At 39.2% G+C, this 22,069-nt stretch overlaps 1 protein-coding gene across 2 annotated transcripts in view; it reads right to left on the bottom strand.

Annotated features, from left to right (window-relative positions):
* Fhit (fragile histidine triad) overlaps window positions 1-22,069 on the bottom strand; it is a 1,358,514-nt gene that overhangs the window by 170,388 nt on the left and 1,166,057 nt on the right. For both annotated transcript variants that reach the window (XM_028787201.1, XM_028787200.1), the window contains 2 exons: window positions 14,412-14,557; window positions 11,485-11,514 (listed from right to left, as the gene is read on the bottom strand). In XM_028787201.1, the coding sequence (XP_028643034.1) occupies window positions 11,485-11,514; window positions 14,412-14,557 (176 nt within the window). The remainder of the gene's footprint in view (window positions 1-11,484; window positions 11,515-14,411; window positions 14,558-22,069) is intronic.

Genomic DNA, 22,069 nt, shown 5'->3' on the forward strand with positions numbered 1-22,069 from the left:
ATGTGATCGCATTTGGGAATTCATACTATTTACAACCAACAGATGATTTGAACCACAAATAAAAGCCCCTCTTGGGTCATTTTTCAGGGCAGTAGGATAGGTAGCTTAAGAAGCCATTTCTTCTTCAGGGAACAGATATATAGACTCAGAGTGAGAGAGCTGAATGTGAACATTAGGATAAATGGATTTCATTATGAAGAAAAAGAGTGTTTGGAGGTTCACTTTGTTCACTCAATGTTTATTTTCCTTAGCCACTTAAGGCAAAGTCAACTTCTTAAACAACTCCATGTTTGCCTTTTCTATAACATCAGGAGGGAGAAAAGCCTATTGAAGGATAATACATCAGAGCAAAGAAATGGCAACTTCCATATTGGGAACCAAGTACATTATTTCTATATTGATGGAACACAAGATTTCAAATCACTGTTTGTCCTTTTCCTCTGAAGTTGGAATATTATATTGGCACAAGGTTAAATTTTAAAATCACCCTTTTCCAGCACTGACATGATTCACAAGGAGGTAGGATGTGGATATTTCACTATATTTGGTGTGAGGCTCATCAGAGTCTCATCAAACTCATATGCTTTCAGTCATTATGGAGGACATCCCTTGATTTCTACATGTCAGTGGTTCAGCAGGTTGCCAGACCTATAATTCATTATACCTGTTCCCTCTTGCACCAGGCTCAGCCCTCCAGTCCTTACCTTTTCCAGCAGCTTTTCTGAGTCTTGAGAATTACTTTATTAATAGTTCTGGTATAAAGGGCAAAGAGGAATCCCTGGAAGGAACTGACTAATTCAAGATGAATATGGGGGTAAGAGTCAAGTCAGGTCATTTAGGTCCAGATCCAAAAGTGTATTTATATAAATAAATGAGAGAGCAGATTATAAATCTGGGCAACATCTAGCTGTGGCATTGCAGAACTCAGCCATGGTTCCTGTCCTCAGAGATTTGGATTCAAGGTATAAAGAGCACTTACATGCTGTAGATAATAAAGCAAATACAATCAATTGTAATCCACATAGCTTGGTGAAATAGGCTCCTGATGGGGCCCATGTGAAACAAAAATTACTAAGATAACTATATAGTTTTTCTTTTACATTTAATAAAGCATAAAATATGAATATTTTAAAATCGGAGTATTATGATCAGCAACTGGAGATATTGTTACTGATTTGGAGATGAACTGCTACAGATTTAGGTCACTGAAGAGCCCTCCCCTCCCTCCATGAAGACCTATCTACTGTCTCCACCCAGAGGCAATTTCTAAGCAATATATAGTTTTAAAACTTAGAGAGGTAGCTCAAGGCAATCTCGTCTTCTATTTTATTATTTTTAGCTATTAATAACTCTTGAGATAAAAATCTCATAACATCTGGACTGATTTCAGCTGAGTGCCCAGATTCTACCACAGCACACATTATTTTCTGGGCTCTCACTGAGCACCGTGCATTCATAGAAGATTCATGGTAACAAAGAGCTTGTCTACTAAGACTAACCTGGCCTCTTGCATTTAAACAAAAGTATTGAACATTTTTCACGTGACTAACTGGGCACAGTTAGTTTAGCTGGTCCCACAGTTCTGCCAAACCCATTATTAGATACGACAGCCTTAAAGATCTGATGTTGGAAGGAGCTTATTACATGGGGTTAGATAATTTAAAACAAAATTGTCTAGGCTTGAAATATAAGATGACGAGAATCAATTCTTTAATGGCCATTGTTATTTTATACATGTGTGTATATGTTTGAGTATTCCCGTGTGTGCAGGTATATGTGCATTTGAGTGTGTACATTTGCCTGAGGCTAAAGAAAAGTCTCAGAATCTGGGGGTAGAGGTTGTCAAGTATGATTCACTTTTATTTCTTATGAGAGAATCTCTTAGCCCAGAGACCTCACATAGCCTAAGCTTGCTGGCCCATGAGTCCCAGAGAGACTGCCTGTCCCTGCATCTCAACCAAATGGATTATAAGCATGTGCTACCGGTCTTAGATTTAAAAATAGAATTTCTTGGGCTCAGACTCAGGTCCTCATGCTTTTGAGGCAAACACTTTACCAACTTCTAAACCCCTTCAACAATTGTTTTTGGAGCATCAAGTATCTATCCCACAACAAAAATGGTAACAGTGAGTAACTGGGATTTTACTGTACCAACTGAGGTAGAAGCTGATCCTGAGTAATAATGTTTTACAGTTATTGGGATCTTAGGGCCTACAGAGCATCTCTGTCTGCTCAAGACATTGTTTTTTTACATGATTATACAGAAATCCCCAGTCTAAGCTTCAGAGGAAAGTCTACTGAATACTAAAAACCTGATAGTCAGAACACATCTGCCCTGTTTGCAACATCTGCATTACAGATCTCACAACAAAATTAGAACACTCAATGCCGACTCTGCTGTATGTCACAGCCTCTAATTACTGGTGGAATTTGTTGAGAGCACTAATGAAAAATTAAACATCTAAAACATATAATTCTACTATACATGGACATAGAGCAATAAAGCGATGTTTTGCTTTGTTAATCTTCACCTGTATAATCGAGTTAACAATGACAGTCCTCGGGGTATTTTTGGAAGGAAGCCAACATTATTCTAAGCCAAGCAAAAGGATATCGCATCAATCTGTGTTGCAGTGAACATAACATTTATACAACCTCTCCCTCTTCTGGAACATCGTTGGCTGTACTGATGAGATGACTAAAATTTTTGAAGGAACACACTACCCATGTGATACAAGAGGGATGTGGGTTTTTCCTCTGGCTTGGGTTTGATTTCCTAATTTTGCTACCTGTTAGGTATGCTTTTAGGTAAGTTAATTTACTCTGTAAACCTCAGTTGCTCGTGTGTAAAATATTAATGCCTATCTCTGAGAGCTACAGAGAAATTCAAGTAGAAATTATAAAAGCTCATAGTAATTGTTTTTGAGACTTCACTATGCGCAAGTCACAGTTAAGAGCTTGGGCACATAATCATCCATTTGGTTCTTACAATACCCCTAGAAGCCCTTAAAAGACCTGTGCAACCCTCATTTTAGAAATGTGTAAATGGACACTGGGCTTCAGAAAACTTGACTTACAGAGGGTAGATGTACTTGGCAGGTGAAGCACCTGTGTTTGAAATTGGGCAGTCTAGACCTAGAGTCACCTCTTTTAATTGTATCTCAAAAGCCTTGCGTTTCTTTCCAGCCAGGAGAACCCACCCCCACCCCCATCCTTTCCAGGTTACTCGCCAAATGTAAGACATAGAAACTAGAATATTAAAAAGTTACAGCAGGAAAAATATCACATATCTTGGTTAAGTTTTTTCTTTGTTCTGACCCAACAGGCATGCAAATACAAGTTAGCCAAACTTGTAATGGAGAAGTTTTAATTTCTTCCCCTTCTCTGGGAAATGAAGTCTACCTAGAAAGAGGGACATCCATTCTAGACCACTACTCGGTGGTTGAGAAGGTTGAATGGAAACATTTGGGTAAGGTCTGGGTGGTAGAAGAGGCTGCTAAATCTCAGATAAGAAACTGCAGGAAAAGAAAGGATCGTCTTATCAGCACAGCAAACAATGTTCCAGAAGAGGGAGAGGTTGTACAAATATTATGTTCTCTGCAACACAGATTGGTTCTATATCCTTGTGCTTGGCTTCGAATAATGAGGACTCTCATTGCTAACTAGATCCTACAGCCTTCCTTGATCTCCACCTCCTCCTTTGTGTTCAAGTTCCACCTCTCTTCTTCAGACCCTGCACTTGCTACTGCTTGAGGCTTTCTCTGCAGCTCTTCTTAGCAAGAGAAGAAACACACCTGGCCCCCTACACTTCCCTTTTCTCTCATTCTTGCCTTTTCTTTGCCAACCTTTTCCAACTCTGTCTTAGACTTCTTGATTGTCAGTCTCAATCACATCCAAAGATTGTTTTCATTGCCATTGCCTTTGTAATTGCCAGGAGGTCAAAGATCCTCAAAAAGCTCTTTTTTTTTTTTCACTGCTCTTTTTTGGGGGTTAGATGGAAGGACAGAAATTGGAAGAGGAAGGTAACAGACATATCTATAAATAAAAACCACTGTGCTGAACCGAAAACAAAAAGAAATGGACACATTTACCCTTTTGATACATATTTAGGAGGAAATTTGAAGGTTTCATAGGAAAGAAAAAGTTTCCTAAGGAGGACATTGGTACCTTCTTTGGCCAGGAGAGCTAGTGACCAAAGGTTTGGGGGAAAGCATCAGGAGATCAACATGCCAAGGAGCCTGGAGCCCCACCACTTCTCAAAGTAGCCAGTCCCAAGAAGTACACTCAAAATGTCTACTGAATATTGCAACTGTCTTTGGTTTATTGAACTCAGTCAAATTAGATTTATTCTAAGAACAGATGCAAATTATAAGGCAATTCTACAAGATAAAAGCTACTGCATCCTGAAGACACTAATTCTTCCGGCAGTAAATACATGCATTAGGTATAAACAGAGACAAGGCAGTTTGCAGTGGCTTTCATCAGAGGATAAAAGACCTGCGGCAGATTGAAGCTCTCTGGAAATTTCATTCCAAATGAAAATAATAAATAACAGACCCAAATCTTTTTCATTATCAAGCTATGGGTTTCTCCACCCTGTACACATGACATCTTCCTTTGCAGTAAGTCTGGGATGAAGATGCTGAGTCCAAGGACAGCCTTCCATGTCTGTTCTCACTGTCCTCTTATAGATTTGATACAGGATGTAAGATGGCTCAAAATCATCATGGTATCTATCAAAACAAATTGCTGCATCCACCCCCACTGACTAAATCAGCACAGGGGACAGGGGTTTCTAATGGAAACCCACTTTAGACAAGTTTTCTGGTCACTGTTGGTCCATTTACAGGAAATAATCAGACTCACCAATATTCAGATCAGACAATCAATAATTCTAGATAAACAGAGTCATTTTTTCCAATTAAGAATGCGCATGTTAGAATTTTCAAACTGTTTCATGTATGAAATGTGTGTGTGTGTATGTGTGTGTGTGTAAGTGTGTTTCCAGTGTGTGTTCATGAACATGAAGAGAGAGAGGGGAGAAGGAGTAAAATGGGTAAAGTCTTGCTTTTTAGTTTAAGCCAGCCTTGAACTTGTTTCTCAGCCTCTGCCTCCCAAATGCTGGAGTTAGAGTGAATTGCCATACCCATCTCAACTGTCATTTATCATAACAAATTTAAACCACTTCCCATGATATATGATCAGACCCAAAGGCTTTTCAAAAATGTAAGCTTCTAGGTAGTAATTGTGAGAAAATGTAGTCCATATTAATAAAGTGATATTGGAACTACAATTTCCATGTCAGGCTCACATTGCTAAGGTCCATCTTTATCCTAGTTTAATGGTTAAAACATACTACTGAAATTGTTATTAATAAAAAGTCCAGTGGTATAAAGGCTTATTATAAATATAAAGATTGTATGTCTTTTATCTAGGAACTGAATGATCAAAGGAATCTTGATTTGAGATTAAATAATTAGTACAACAAATACTACTGGTGTAGTGGTGCTGGGAGATGGATCGGTGGGTAAAATTCTTGTTACACAGTGTAAGGTCCTGAGTTTGAATCCTCAGAAGCCATGTAAAAGATGTGCAACAGGTACATCAGTTATCTCACCATGCCTACAGAGATGAGGGATGGAGATAGTGAAGTCTCCAGAAGCTCATTGGCCAGGTAGGTTTTCATATGCAGTTGGAGAGAGAGAGACAGAAAGTGAGGGGGGGGGAGAGAGAGAGAGAGAGAGAGAGGGAGGGGGAGAGGGAGAGGGAGACGGAGATGGAGACAGAGAGAGAGACGGAGATAGATAGATAGATAGATAGATAGATAGATAGATAGATAGATAGATAGACCCTGTCTCAAAGTAGAATGTAAGAATTCTCACCAATGAATAGGCTCTGATCACTACACTCTACATGTGTATTGTGCCCACTTGGCTTGAGTGTACCTGGATTCACAAACATGAATATCAACATGTCATACACAAATAGACATAGGCAAATATACACACATAAAAGAAAAATAGGACTGTGAGATAGCTTAATCAGTAAAGTACTTGCTATCCAAGCATTACGACCTGAGTTCAATGCCTACAATGCACATGTAAAAAGCTAGATATAATATGCATACTTTCAATCCCAGCATTGAAATAGCAAGACAAAATGATCACTGGGGCTTGCAGATCATGCAGCCTATTGAACTTTTTGAGATCCAGGTCAGTGAGAGACCCTGATTCAATCATACCTATGGTGGAAAGACACTGAAAAATGATGCCCAAAGTTATCTCTAGCATCCATGAATAAACACAGACATAGTCTCACACACATACATACACCTATACACATATAAACACACACACATACATATACATGCTCATGCACACACACACACACACATACACTCACATTAATATATACACATAAAACAATCACATACACATACATTTACATATATGCACAGACAACACACATATACACACACCTCCACACATATGCACAAATGCATGCACACATACTCAAGCACACACACACACACACACACACACACAGAGAGAGAGAGAGAGAGAGAGAGAGAGAGAGAGAGAGAGAGAGAGAGAGAGAGAAAGTCTACGCAAACACTAGTGACAGCATGTGGTGAGAAAGCTGGGATTTAAAGTGGGGTTATTTGGGTCCAAATCCCATCCATGTGTCTAAATCCTACCTAATACCTAATATATTCCCTATGTGTTCACATCATCTGCTTCTCATCACCAAACAATTCAATAGTTTCCATTTGAAAAAATTGAGGCTCACATTTCAGAACGTGCTGCAGAGTGGCAAAGCTGGTAAGTTACAGAGCTCACCTTCACATGGCACTTCTGACAGATGCCAAGTTGTAGTAATGTTCTGACTTTGTTGACAACTAAGTGTCCTCTATGTGCACTAAACTGCAATATGGTCAGATCTACATGACATGTGTATGACCTGATCCAGCAAACAAAAACATGCCACAGGTAATAAGGAGTTTAAAGAAAATTTTTGATAACATTTCTTTACAGAGCACCTCTTTTTCTGCCACAGCAATATAGGAAGTAATTTATATTTCAACAGTTATTAAGAAATGTTTCCTACATTAATAGCATAAAATTAAACCTTCAAGTACAGCATCCACATATAAACACTATAAACATGGAAGAGGATCTGAAAGTATGATCTATGAAGGGATTTTGAGGTTACTTATCTGGAATGAATCTCTTTCCTTAATATACCTAAAGTATCCTCCACCCAGAGACATTCATGTAACAGCATCAGGAAAATGATGCCCACTGAGCTTATTAGAAAGCATCCCTTGGGAATGAATAAGGATTAGAGCTTCTGCTTGGCTAGAATTACACTTGAGCTTTGGATTTAAGAACATAATTTATGGAAAATTCAGTCTGAAGTCCACAATACATGGGGTATATTTCATAGATATTTCAGGAAACCTGGATGTCCGGCTGCACAATGGAAAACACATATGCAACAACGCCTACTTCTTGATGACTAAAGATAGAAACTTGGGAGTAGCCGGGCAGTGGTGGCGCACGCCTTTAATCCCAGCACTCGGGAGGCAGAGGCACGCGGATTTCTGAGTTCGAGGCGAGCCTGGTCTACAGGGTGAGTTCCAGGACAGCCAGGGCTACACAGAGAAACCCTGTCTCGAAAAACCAAAAAAAAAAACCAAAAAAAACAAAAAAACAAAAAAACAAAACAAAACCTTGGAAGTAGATAATTGCCTCTGCACAGAAGGTCATAGTGTCTCCATTAAAACAAAGCACCACAGATAAACTATAGAGAGTAGTATTTTTTTTTTCTTTCCTATTGCTATGTTAGGACAAGGAGCACTACAATGGTGGTTCAGATTGACAAGAAAAAAGTGTAGCACACTCACTTGATGTAAGTTTTATAGGCTGAGGGGAGCTTCAGATACAAACACCGAAAGAAACAGGACAAAGTATTTTTATAGACAGGAGGAACTGACAGGAGGGAGTGACAGGAAGAGAAAGTAGCACTCTGATTTAACAGTAATAAGCCTAGCTGACTCATTGAGGCCTGCTTGTTCAGCCTTCACTGTATGCCTGAAAAAGGCAGGTCACTTGCTGAGGGAGTACATTATCCTTTGGGGCAGGTAGATCAGATCATTCTTTGATGGCTGACTTCAGAGGAGGACAGTGGAACAGGTCTAAAGAGGGACCTTCCTCCTCCCACTGTTTCCTCAGTTTCCTTTATCGAAAACTGTACCAGAGCCAAGGGCAACACATTCCAAGTATCATCAATAAGGACAAAATCCAAAATAATATCTGTATCTATCTATATATGCATATATATATATATGTGTGTGTGTGTGTGTGTGTGTGTATATATATATTCATTCCCTGTAGACAAAAGAAACAACAGGGGAAAAAGGTACATGCCAACAAGCCAATGTGTCAGAGATGATGAAGAATTCCTTGACAGGAATCCAGCTAGACAACCAGAGAGGAACCATAAGGTTCACCAGAGTAGCTTGGGTGGGTGTTAGGGAATGGCTGAGTAGTGAAGAGGAGAAAGACATTAGTTCTCAAACCTGTAGGATATCCACATCACTGCATTAATCATCCTGTGCCCAGTAGTGTTCAACTTTTAAATTGAGAAGAAAAGCAAATAATCAGTTATGAAATAAGAGGTCACTTTTTACTTCAATATTTCCTTTTCCTCGTTACAAGGGCCAGCCTGTGTGTTGCTAGGCAGAATCTAAAGCCTCGGGAAAAAAAAATCCCTGAAGTACCATCCTGTTCAAGAAGCTAACTCAGTGGTGTACCCTCATTAACAATAGCAACAGTTGCTTCAGGGAAAAAGGCCATTAGTGGCCTTATTCCTATTACTACATGACATGAAGCAAAAGTAGATTAGAACCCAGAAAGCAGACATCAGACAGCACTGAGAATCTCATACACAGGCAAAGAAAAAAGCCATAGGCCCCATGCTTTCCATGGTAGGCTGACCAACCTCCCTTCAAAATGTATAACTGTGTGAATTTCAAAACATGAAACCCTCCCAGCCTTGACAAGAACCATCCAAATAGGACAGCTGGATTCTGAAGGTGTTGCTATGCTCCCTGGAGGAGCTGCTAGTGTGGTGTGACTGGATTCCATGCATCCTAGTTACACAAACACCATCTATGAGCTACACTGTCACCAGAAACTAACAAGGCTGGGAAACATAACCATCTGAAAAGAACCAGACCGGGAATATTTCTTAATAATTATGAAGGTTCCCAGCTCCTGCCCACAGCATTGTGAATTAATTAGATTTTATTAAAATAACAGAGAGTCCGTGGTAGTAACTGTTGTTTACCTGACTCCCAAGAAAAATTTCATGCATGGTGGTGTAAAGATCACAACTTGATAACTATAGATTATTCATTTGTAGATAGGAGGACTTGGAGTAACAGAATAGTTAACAAAAGTTTACTTCTATTTCTAATGCAGATAAGATGCGTGTGTGTGTGTGTGTGTGTGTGTGTGTGTGTGTGTGTGTTGAATTTTTCTTTATGTATTATGTTCCAAAAAGGATGTGAGTTAACCCCACACATTTATACTGGGGAAATGCTGTGACCAGGCTAGAAACCAACAAGAGGATTTTTTTTAAACATAATAGGCTTATTTCTTTTAAAGGGTACAGTTGTTTACAGAAATTAGCTTAAGCTTAATAGTAAGGGCTATACTAAGAACATTCAGTAATTCATACCTGGTGCTTCATATTACTAGTCAGTTCCTTATAATCACCATTAAAGCTAACAGAAACTTGACAACTTGTTCAGTTAAGTAGGACAATGCTGCTATTGAAATTTGAAACTCTATAGCTGTGGTCTTCATCCCTGTTGGACTCAATGCTTAATTGGCCCTTAAAAAAAATAAAACAAAAAGAAAAACAAAAAAAATCTCCATCTCTCAAATACCAAGACTTCTATCAACCACAAGAGACAGCCATTAACAGTTACTCTCTAGTTCATCCTTTTCCTAGCCCCTAGCAACTTCAAAGTTACTTTGTTTTCTATTCAAGTCCATGTTTATAGGAAATAATGTAAATATCCCCTTCCCTCTTTCGAGTTTTGAAATCAAATATCTAGAGCACATAGTCTACCTGTTCACATAAGTTTCAGCTGTTTAATATGTGTATGTCAACAATTTGTGTGTTCTACTATAGAGCTATGCATCCTCCCATGCCACTTGCTCTTCCTCCAATACCATCAACGGCTTCAGAAACTGCACCAAAGAGACATCTCCCATTGCATTTTAACTAACTCAGTGCATTTTAAATTTACATTTGAATCCAATCCAGAGTTTTAGAAGTCTGGTGGCCAAGCTTGAACACCTTTGCATTGTATTTCAAGAATCAGTTTCAAAGCAAAGACACTGATTTTGCATCCTCTTCTAGCATCTGCCTAACATGATAGCGGACAGAGCAACGCATGAAAGTTGAACATCCCTATCCTTTGTTCAGTTTTACTTGTAACGTGTTTGGAGAAATTGGGGCCTTTCTTTTGATCATTTAGAATTTGTTAGTTTTCCCTTTGAGACGTTCATTCCCCGTGAAAATTCCCAGACTTCCTAGTTGCAAAGTTTCACTATAGTTATATTAAACACTGGACCTGGATACAAACTGAGATCAGAAAAGCACCATGTTTACTTGGTAGGACTTGGCTCGCCACGATACCATGTCAGCTCTGAAACACAAAAGCTCTATTTCACCATGAATAATGCCAGCAGCATAGTGTAACTCGCTTCTTTTTGTTACCACCATAAAGCCCAGTCTTCTCTATCACTTAAGCGTTGAACCTAACCACAGGAATTCACATTTGTGGGAAAGAAGCTGGATTCTTGCTTCGTAACCAGCTAGGATTTTAGTTTCACTATGATCAGAGGCTATCATAATAAATCCTCCTTTCCTCTTTAGCTCACTTTAAAACCATTTTGAACTCCATCAATCCCATTAGGTTTGAACTTTGGTATTTAGTAGCTAGAGAGAAGAGAAAAGTGTGGGCCTAAAGAAAAGACAAGACAAGGAGGAGAGGGAGGCACTTGACACATAACAGAATGTCTTTTTACTCAGAAGAAATAAGTAAAATTAAATTGTGCAGAGAACTAAAGATATATCAGGTGCTCTAGTCTATACAGGACCCATATAACCCACAGGAAGTTGATGTACCCTGCCCTGTTCTATTTTAGAACTCCTCAGTTTAGTTTCTGTTTTAGTGATTGCACAGTAATAATTTTACTACAAAGGGTAAATGTCTTGTAAACTAATGGGAAACATACTGTTTGGCACAGTTTATAATGTCAGGATTTATGGCTCTAACACTGAGGGTCTCTCTGACCTCGAAGATAACATAATGAAAGAGCAATGTGCTGCAAATGGCTCGTTGTGGTTTTTTATTAGTTCCCATAATCGCTCGTATTAATTTGTATGCACATAATAAGCACTCACCTTCACAGTCTGTCCAGCTTCAGGACCATCCTAGAAGAAGAGGAAGAAAAAGAAACGGAGTTGGGATGAGAATTGACTGATGGTATTGCCTGCTTATTCAGAAATATTGCCCATTAATAATTTAGATCCAATTTCATTGTATGTTAATTTGTAGTAGTCTCATGGGGACCAATCATTTCAAATGTGTGGGACCAGACAGGCCCCATTTCCTTCTGAGCGAGGAGTTATGTAAAAAATGATATGAATTATCCAGCAGGCCACTCCTTTCTATTTTTCATAGTCTTTGGTTTCAGCTATGGTTTTAATCGCATTAAAAATGAGATTAAAAATGTTTGGGGAGGCAAAGTACCATGGTTTGGTTATCTTTAAATCAGAAGTCATTTAATTAATATCTGATTCAGTTTCTCCTCAAGAAATCCTTTAACCAAGAAGATAAAGTTCAGATGAAACAGTCCTTTCAAGCTCTCCTGACCTTGAGTCAGAAAAGGAAAGTGACTGTTGTGGGTAGATCCTCTTGCACGTACCCCTTCCTCCTCCTAGCTTTTCAAAGGCAACAAGATTATTTTCAATTGTCTGTATCACTGCTGAAAATAAGAACACATGCCCAGTCTCTAAGTTCATTACAACTGAAAGCAGGTGTTCTAGAGAGAAGGCAGCAAACTTCTTTGCAACACAATTTCAAAATAGAATTTCTACTCATTGGTTTTGGCTAACTATGCCTCTTTATGACCATGACTGGGAAGGACTCATGCTCTGCTAGGACAAGGATTAAGCACATGTCTGACATGTACATCAAATCTTTTCTCATAGTTCCCAAGCAATACTTGCGAAGATAACATAACAGGACCAAAGCTATTAGAACGTGGAGGACTGGTTAAGATTACTTTGTGAAATCTTAGTTCTTTATCCTTGAAGGTACACATGTATGAGATGGGAAGGGTACACAGACTTGTAACATACAAATGTATGTTAATGTGAAGTACAGTTTTAAAACAGTTTCACAATAGTACTTATGCAAAATTGCTCCAATTCCATCCATAGTCAGGCACCATGTTTATGGAAATATTCTTAGGTAACCAAAACTAGCATTTCCTGGTACATATTCTCATCCATTTCCTTTACCTAGTCTACCTGGAAACAGTTTGCAACAGAGATTTAATAAACCCACCCCAAGTTGAATTACTGTCTCAAATTGTATTCCTAGGGATGCTCAGATACTCTCAATTAATACAAGCCAGAATTTGTTCTTTGAGAAAGAGATGAACATCTTTTGTCAAAGACCTCAGTATATTGGCTTCTATACTTGTTGTCTTTGGAGTGTTTTGGAAAGAGTGTAAGGATGGTGGGTTAATAATTGGTTGTCATGTTGACTCAAGTTGTTGTGTTTTTGAATAAATCTCTAGGCATTATCAGGGAGATTCTAGATTAGACTAAATAGGAGGGACGATCTATTCGAAAATTGGGCCCCAGCATTTCCTTGGCCAGTGTCCTGTTGCTAAACGAAAAGAAGAAATTATGGTGAGCACCTTTTCCTTCTGGGATTCCTGCCTGTGAATACAATGTAAGCAGCTGCCTCATAGGACTGCTACTATTTCCCTAATCTCAAACGGTCAGCCAAAATACACTGTTGCCTCTTTAATTTAGGTGTGCCGGGCTACTGTGTTCCAGCAATGAGAGAATAAGTGATGGAGATGGTGGACATGTTGGTGAGTGTGAAGAGCTGAGGATATGGTCCTCATATGCTGGAGCCACTGATTTCCAACCAGAGAAATGAACTCAGTGTGCTTCTAAGTACAAGGGCCCTTACACATTTTCTACTGTCCCCACCCCTATCTATAGGGATCTGAAGGTGTTATTGACAATGTACTCGGCTACCAACTGATGACACACATCATGGGTGTCCTTCTTTCAACCTGAAGAGGACTGGCCCAAGTTCTGCCCACAGATCTTTAGTGACTGCAAACCTGCTATCTTCATTATGTGGTAGGCTATATGCATGCAATAAACTCACTGTAGCAACCTACGACCTATCACTGCAGTTTGCATCACATCTGGAGAAAAGTAAGTCTTATAAAGAAGAGGCTCAAATTAGGGATCAGATCACTGCTCTCCTTGGAACCACAGCAGGGCTGAGGCTGTGCATGCTCAAAACATACTTACCACAAAGCAAAACAAAAAATCAGAAACAAGAACAAGCAAACAAAACAAAACAAAATTCCCTAGTTCCAGTTCTCATGTACATTCCCAGTGCTGGTTAGTTTTTGTTAACTTGACAAAAACCTAGGAACAACTGGGAAGCAAAAACCTCAGTTGAGGAATTGCCCCCATCAGATTTGTCTGTGGGCAAGGTCTGTGGACATGGTCTGTGGGGACATTTTCTAGTTTGCTAATTGATTTCGGGGACTGGGTTACTGTGAGCTGAGCTACCCCTGGGCAGGTGGTCATGGTTGTTTAAGAATGGCAGGTAACTGAACATGAGCCTGGAAGCAAACCAGTGAGCAGTGCTTCCTGTGGTCTCTGCTTCGGTTCCTGCCTCCAGGTTGCTAACTTTTAAGCTCCTGACCCATTATTTATTCAATAATGGGCTTTAGTGTAGACAAATAAGTCAAATAAACTTCTTCCTCCAAGTTACCTTTGGTTTGTGTCTCATCACAACAGAGAAGCAAATGAATTCAATCCCCCTAAATTACTTGTCTATGACTCCCACCCGCTTTGTAAACAACATAGTGGACATTTGCTGCAACACCATTCCATAGTCCATGTTGAGGCCGTGGACAGCAGAGCTGCCTTACATTAGTAACATTTTTTTCTGCTGTTATGTAAATGCAGACCACAAACACTTCTGATAACATGGCTAGGATACAGAGCCCCATGCTCAGCTTTGAGAAGGAAGGAAAGAAACACTTGTGAACAATCTGTGAACTCACTTGCATAGAGAAAGTGATGGAGGTCCCCTGGAAATGCTTCTCCACCACCGTCCCAACTCTCTGGGTCACTTGAAACAAATCGGCCACTTCATCAGGATGTAGGTCACGGAAGCGCTCCACTGGCCTCAGTGGGCACACGAGGACATCTGCAGTGGAGTATGTTAAGGACAGTTTGGCTTGCTTTGGGTTGTATTCTTATACAGTAGTTTATACACCATGCAGCCTTGAGTCCCATTGACCTGAGGCCTGGAATCTTGAAGACTAAGAAATGGAGAAAGAAACACTTAGCAACCAAGAGCTTTAAAAGATGGCTAGTATACTTTGAGGGAGATGCCTTGACACACAGGAGAATGTAAACAAACACAAGGTAATGCACAAAGTGATACCAGCACTTGCTGATATAATTACAGTAGTAAGAAAGATCTATTCTGGGCCATTATCATCGGACTTCCGTCTTCCTCACAGCCAAACACACTGCAGTGGACTAGCAACTAGAATATCCAGGTGTTTGCTAGTTAGAACATCACGATTACATGGTCCTGCTTCCTTTTAGAGAAATGATAGAAACATTCAGAATGTGTCCAGTAGCAGATGATTTGGGAGGGCCGAAGACATTAGGAGAAGATACCATACTATACCGTGAGCCTTGTCGATAGCTAACGGATGTGCCACATGAGGGTTCCTAGAATTGATTACTCATAACCCCAGATGTTTCAAGTTAAATCTTTAAAGAAAAGGGCTGTTTCTTACACAAAAGAAAAAGTTAGAATGCATTCTACAAGTTAGACAAGGTAGAACATTTACATTTCTCATCTGAGAAAATTCCAAGGTCTAGAGAAAAGGGGCTAAAGTTTATTGGGTTTTGGTAGCAAACTTACAGTAACAATTGCATTGATATTCCATGTCTTTTTTGTACTTGAACTTATGGTGTATGAATGTATACACACATATGTGTAGATGTATACATATATGCTTCAAACTGTTTCATTAAACCCATTGGGAGCTAAAAATTTTCATTCAAAAATGCATGTAATACAGCTAAACTAAGAAGCATCATGTTTTATCCTAGCCTTACTTAAACATTAGCCTACTGATGGATAAAGTATTTAACTTGCAAAGCTCATTCTCAGATAAACTGTTGAAAATTGTATGTAATTGATTGAAGAATATAATGTAAATGGAAAACAGAGTGGCTAGACTGAAATGTTTCTGACTGTTGTAACTGAGCAGTTAATGTTAATCCACTAGGCATGGCTATTGTCTATATGTATGTACATACAGTATATATTACTTACTCAGTTTCTAAATATTTGCTAGAGAAAACAAAACTGTTATTTTGTTTTTTGAGTTTATTCTTCATGTTGCCCCACCCCCTTTTATATTTTAAGAAAGCATACTTTTGCCTAGAGCCAAGGAGCAAAGGGATCTAATAAAACCACAATCCAGCAATTTTGAGTCTCACCAGAATACAAAGCACTTTAACCCATCACACGGTTGGACTCAAGGCCTTGGGGAAGTACACAGAGCTCAGCTTGGCAGGTCTGATTGTAAATGAGAAAGGGACGAGGAGAGGCAAGCAGATGAATGTGGCTTATATTCTGGGCATTGACATCAACAGAAAACTGGAAAAGGAGTTATTTCTTTAATCTGTGTTCATTTTTCAGGAGACAAAGGGAGCCCACCCCCAAGGGCATCTGGTACTAATAATGATAATTATCCGTCTCTAGCAGGGCAGTTTTATTATCATGGGTCAACAAAATACTTAGAAATGAAGAATTTGCTTTCCTACTCTTAAGCAGATTGCCAAAATCTACCCCTCAGAGAGTTGTTTTCTGTTTGTCAAGAAGGACCTTTGCCTGTCTTCCTCCTCCCTAATTTTTCCAGCATAATATTTTTATTGATTATTTGGGAATTTCACACCCTGATCACACTCACTTCCCATTTATCCCAGGTTCACTCTCCCATCTTTGTGTTGCCACTGGAAATATATCAAGTTCAATTTGTGTTAACTACCACTGGAGCATGGTCAAACTTCCAGTGGCTAAACTCCCAGTTATCCCTTAAAAATAACTGAGTCCTTTCCGATGCCCCATCAGAAGCCATCAATTGTGAAGAGCTATATTTCAGCATCTTTCTTGAAAGTTTTAAGGACTCTCTTCCATGAGTTCCTATCTAGACTTTTTCTTTTTGTTAGGCGAAGGGAAGTGGTTGAAGAAAACTTCATTGTTTCTCATTTTCAACTAAGAGCCTAGAGTAATCAATACCTGCCACAGAAGCTTTCCTGTCCATAACAGCAAAATCATAGACTTCCACATGGTTTCCTGTGGCTACATGGACCACCAGACACCCACATGGTCTTTGGTGGCATCACAGACCTTAGAGCTCATCATGGTTTCAGGTGGCATTACATCCACACACAAAGTGCTCTGAGTAGCTTTCAGAAGTTCCCATGCCTCCTGAGAGAAGCTCAGTGTCATATCCCAGATATCAACAGACCCCAAGGTGCAATTACCAGAGAAATATCTGCTCATCTTGCTGCTTTTCTCTGAGTTTCTGTCTCAGGAACAAAAACTAGAACCCTCCTGCATCCTTTGCTACTGTCTGCTCAGTCTTCCCCATTCAGGGCTTCACAGGTGGGCAGATCTGGCTGAGCAGGGGGAGACCTCAGAGGTTCCAGGGCTACCAGCTGTGATTCCCACCACCGCACTGCTGATTACCGACTTTCCCAGACTGCTTGTGGGCATATTCCTGTCCACTGATCACCCAGCTGAGGTCTTCCACATCCACTTCTACACCCACTCCCTGAAGTACAAAGGGGAATCCTCCCCTTCTTCTAAATTCTAATCTCCCTTAAGCCTAATTATCAAAAAATAGCAAGATAACAACAATGCAGCTTCCCACAATTGTAGGCCTTGTCTACATGGATTAACCAGCTAGAGGAAGACTGACATCTCACATAAGTAACTCCTCACAGTGGAAACTAGAGAGACAGAGCTGTCATATCAGTAGCACATAAGAGGTCATCCTCGTCAATACCACAAAAACACTATCAACTTTGCTTCTCAGATGGTAACAGCTAACTTGTCCCAATATTTAGTAAGTGAAAATATGGAGGAAATTAAATCAAAATGACTCACAACCTTTGCTTTTGCATACCTAACCTGAGGTTGTATACATTTATCAATTTTAAGAACTATTAATAGTAGTAATACATCATGAAAAAAGTAAACAGGCTTAAACCAATCTCATTTGGAGAAGACCCTTTGCCACTCCAGCTGTGCAATACTGTTGCATGCTTGTGTGTATATGTGTACAGGACTGTGTATGTATATTTCCTGTAGCCATCATTTGCTAACGAGTGACCTTAATGACATAGAGTACACACCCTTTGTGTATGCCAAGACCAACTCACTGTTAACAAACTCATCTAATTTACTGCACAATACTAGGGAAAATGGCATCTCAGTGGACTGCTGATACCAATTATTAAGGCCTGTCACAGACTGTCTAGCCCCAAGATAGCCATGAAGTGATTTAAATGTCCATAACAATTTTTAACTACTGCATAAAATATGACCTGAAAAAACTTAGTGTCACATGAGCTGTACATATTTGTCACCATGACTCTCTATGTGGTTTCTGCTCTAATTCTAACCTGAACTCATTGATGTCACAATTTCAAATGGAAGGTGGTTGGCATTGGGGCAAAGACAGTCTTTTCATTTTCTATGATACTTATCCTAAACTAGAGGTAGAATCTCTAAGATCTCTTAAGGGTTTAATTACTGCAGTTTTTTTTTGGCGGGGGTTGGGGGGCAGGAGGAATCTCGAGCCAACCAGGTTCAATGCAGAAAAATAAAATCAGTGTTAATAAAAGACTTAGAAAGCTCATAGTGAGCTTTAGCATGGGCTTGAGGAGACATGCGCATTGGGGCCATTGTTATAATCAACTACCATAGCCAGGGTGACTTAAGGTAAGTTCTTGAAACTTTATAAAAATAAGTGATTGTACCCATTCCTTGAATGTCTTAGTAGGAATTCATAATTAAGACAAGATAACATGAAACATTATTTACTATAGTACCTCTTTTGTTGGATGTCAATATGAGGTTTGTTACAGTAGCTGGAGATGATTTACCAGGAAAGTCATGTATGAAGACCTGATTCGGGTTTCTAGAAACTACATAAAGTTGGATAAGATAGCATATATCTGTAAAATCAGTACTTCTGAGAGATAGGAGGCAGAGACAGGCAAATCCCTTGAACTTCAAAGTTCACCTAGCACACTGTACTCACCAGTATGGTAGCAAGAGACTCATTCTCAAATTAGGTGAAAGATAAGGACCATTACTTGAAATTGTCTTTTTTCTTCAACATGTGTACCTTTCGCATGAGCACACATACATGTGCATGCACACACACACACACACACAAGCACACACACACACAGAGAGAGAGAGAGAGAGAGAGAGAGAGAGAGACACAGAGAGAGAGACAGAGAGAGCGAGAGACAGAGAGAGAGACAGAGAGACTGACTTAAAAGCCACAAAGTTACTTGGGAGTACAACATGCATTGAAATTCAGGATGATCAGCTTCCCAGACCAAAGCTCTTTCCATTAAATGAGAAGGAACAAAATGCTACAATTCTGCACCCTTTTCTGCTGCTAAACCTCAGCAGACACAGCAGCTAACAGTATCGTTCTCTTCTCAAGTCACAGCTACAGAATCTTATCCACAACATCCTGTAGCCAATCGCTACCAATTACTATGGGCACCAAGCATGAAAACTCCACACTATTTCTGAGACCTCTTCTGCTGTTTCCTAAGCCACAAAAATCACGGAGGTCTGTCTGGATCGAAAGTAAAGGAAAAAAAGCAAAGTGAGACTCTTGGCTCAGAGACATCAAATGGTTGTTACATTGCTACATTTGTATTAGGAATAAATTTGTTAAGTTTGAATTTTCCTCATCAAGGATAATTACTGAGAGATTTAAGAAACTTTTTCAAGGCATTTCTGTAACAAATATTTAAATACAGAATCATGATAGAGAAATGGAAATGTATTATCCGGGATAATTAAACAGGACAGCAAACATTTTTCTTACAATTGTTTAGGTCCAGCTCCATGTGTTTATTTTTTTGATCTGTTCTAGAGATTAAAAATGTAAAAGTCAACAAATAAATCAAATTACCATAATATCACTAGTATTGATGAGGCTTATTAGCATGTATACAGATGAATCTGCAGCAACGAGGTGTTAAATAATATGATAAAAAGTTATTCTTTGGAACCAATAAAAGAGTTAGTATTCATTTGCACCACAGTACTGCATGTAGCTTAATAATAAGCAAGAGGTTTTTATCCTGCAGAATTCATTATTTATTCATGTCTTTGTATTTTTCTTCCTATCTTCACATGGTCTCCCTTTCTTCTCTCTTCCTTTCTTTCTTCCCTACCTTTTTCTTTTCCTCCATTCCATCCCATCTGTCCTAGCTGGAATTGCCACTTGACACAAGCTAGAGTCATCAGAGAGGAAGAGCCTCAGTTGAGGAAATGGCTCCATAAGACCCAGCTGTAAGGCATTTCTTCAATTAGTAATCAAGTGGGGAGGGTCCAGCCCATTGTGGATGGTGCCATCCCTAGGCTGATCGTCATGGGTTCTATATCATGCTGAGCAAACCATGTGAAGCAAGCCAATAAGCAGCACCCTCCATGGCTTCTTCATCAGTTCCTGCCTCCAAGATTCTGCCCTGTTTGAGTTCCTTTCCTGACTTCCTTCAATAATGAACAGCAATATGGAAGTATAAACTAAATAAACCCTTTTCACCTTACCTTTCTTTTTGATCATGGTGTTTCATCACAGCAATAGAAACCCTAACTAAGATATAATTTCTTCCCTCATCCATCCATCCATCCATCCATCCTCTTTCCCTCCTTCCTTCTCTCCCTCCCTCCTTTTTTTCCTTTTAAGATTATGATGGATATGAAAAACAGTTAAGGCAATTTTCCACTGACTTACATATCCAGCCCATTGTAAGTTTTTTTATTTTATTTTATTTTATTTTATTTTATTTTAGCCTTTTAAAGTTACTTAAGTTGCTCTCAAACCTTGTGGTTCTCCTGCCTCAGCATCCTGAGTCACTGGAATTACAGGTGTTCACCATTATGCAGTTTCTTGTAGATGCTTTAAATTACCCTTAATGGCACTTGAAAGAACAACACATCCTTTTCAAGAGAAGAATCAAAGCACTTGGTTTAAGTAGCACACTTATAAAGCTTTGAAACAAAGTGGATAATATGCTCTTGGCAATCCAGGTACTTCAGTGAAAGTAAAGCTGTTAACTTCAAATTTAATAAATATGATTACATGCTGAATTGAAGGAATGCAGCATGTTGATTTAGACCACACCTTCCTTCATCGAACATCATCATAAGTATTGCAGTAACTCAACAAAGAATTCACAGCACACTCAATGGACATAGACATCATGGGTGACATGTAACTTAAAGCAAATGGGATGTGTATAATGTGACCGACTGAGAAGATTGTGATTAAGATCATGATACATGGCTCTGCACACATCTGGGTAAATCTTTTACAAGTATCTGTTATCTCATTTTCTGTCCTGGGACAAAGATAAAATGAGGCCATGGTCATGTGGACAGTGTGAAGACATACTTGTCTAATTTGTCTGCTTTGTGTCAGCCTCAAACTTCCACAAGATGCTGAAGGCTCACAAGTGAGAATGACATTCACAGAAAAAACTAAAATATAAATGGCAGGGGAAAGTGTACCTACGTTTCATTTTGGGGTAGTATTTGGCTTAAATTTCACATATTTTCTGTGAAGTTTCAACAGAAAGGAATCTTATATCGATTGATGTGCTAGTATCACATTGTGGAAAATGTGTACATTAAACTGCTCAGCTGTGAAAAAGCAAACAACATCAGAAGTATGTCCACTCTGTGTTATGTCCTAGGGACAATCAGTAACCTAGAAGGCAGGTACTATTACAACCATGTCTCTGTATTCAGGTTTGGAAGTTGAAGCCCCAGGAGTTCTAATGAATGTTCAAGGTATTAAGTGAAAAGCAAGGCAGGGACCATGAAGCACAGTTGCTTACTGCATCTCCTGCTCCCAACAGTGAGCAGGTCTCCATGTACACACTGGACTCCTACTACAGTGGTATGGAAAAATGTTAGTTCCATGATACTTTTCTTGATACAAATTTCTTGCAGTCCAATAAGACACTGAAACACAAGTTATAATATAATATAGCTTTCCTCAACCTCATCAGGATATTTAATCATGTTCTTCCAAAAGAAATTATGCTAAGTAGTATTCCTCAAATTTGCATAGCTGTAAGATTATAATTATTATTTTACTAATTTTGTGTGTATGTATGTGTATGCAGTGAAAATACAGGTGCTTTGGTACCACTGTACATGTGGAGGTCAGATGACAAATGTCAGAGCCAGTTTTTTCTAATGGTAAGTCTTGAGAAGATAGGCTATTGGGCAGTTGTTTCTATCCACAAAGTTACTTGCCTCTCTTAAACCTGTTGTTTCGTTAATGACTTCAAGAACACGCTATAGGACAAATGTTCTAAAGAATATGCTTTAGCTGAAAACTTGGCATGGTGGCTCATGCTTATA

This window comes from Grammomys surdaster, unplaced genomic scaffold (assembly GCF_004785775.1).
Source record: "Grammomys surdaster isolate TR1022 unplaced genomic scaffold, NIH_TR_1.0 125614, whole genome shotgun sequence".
In the NCBI taxonomy this organism is placed as follows: Eukaryota; Metazoa; Chordata; class Mammalia; order Rodentia; family Muridae; genus Grammomys; species Grammomys surdaster.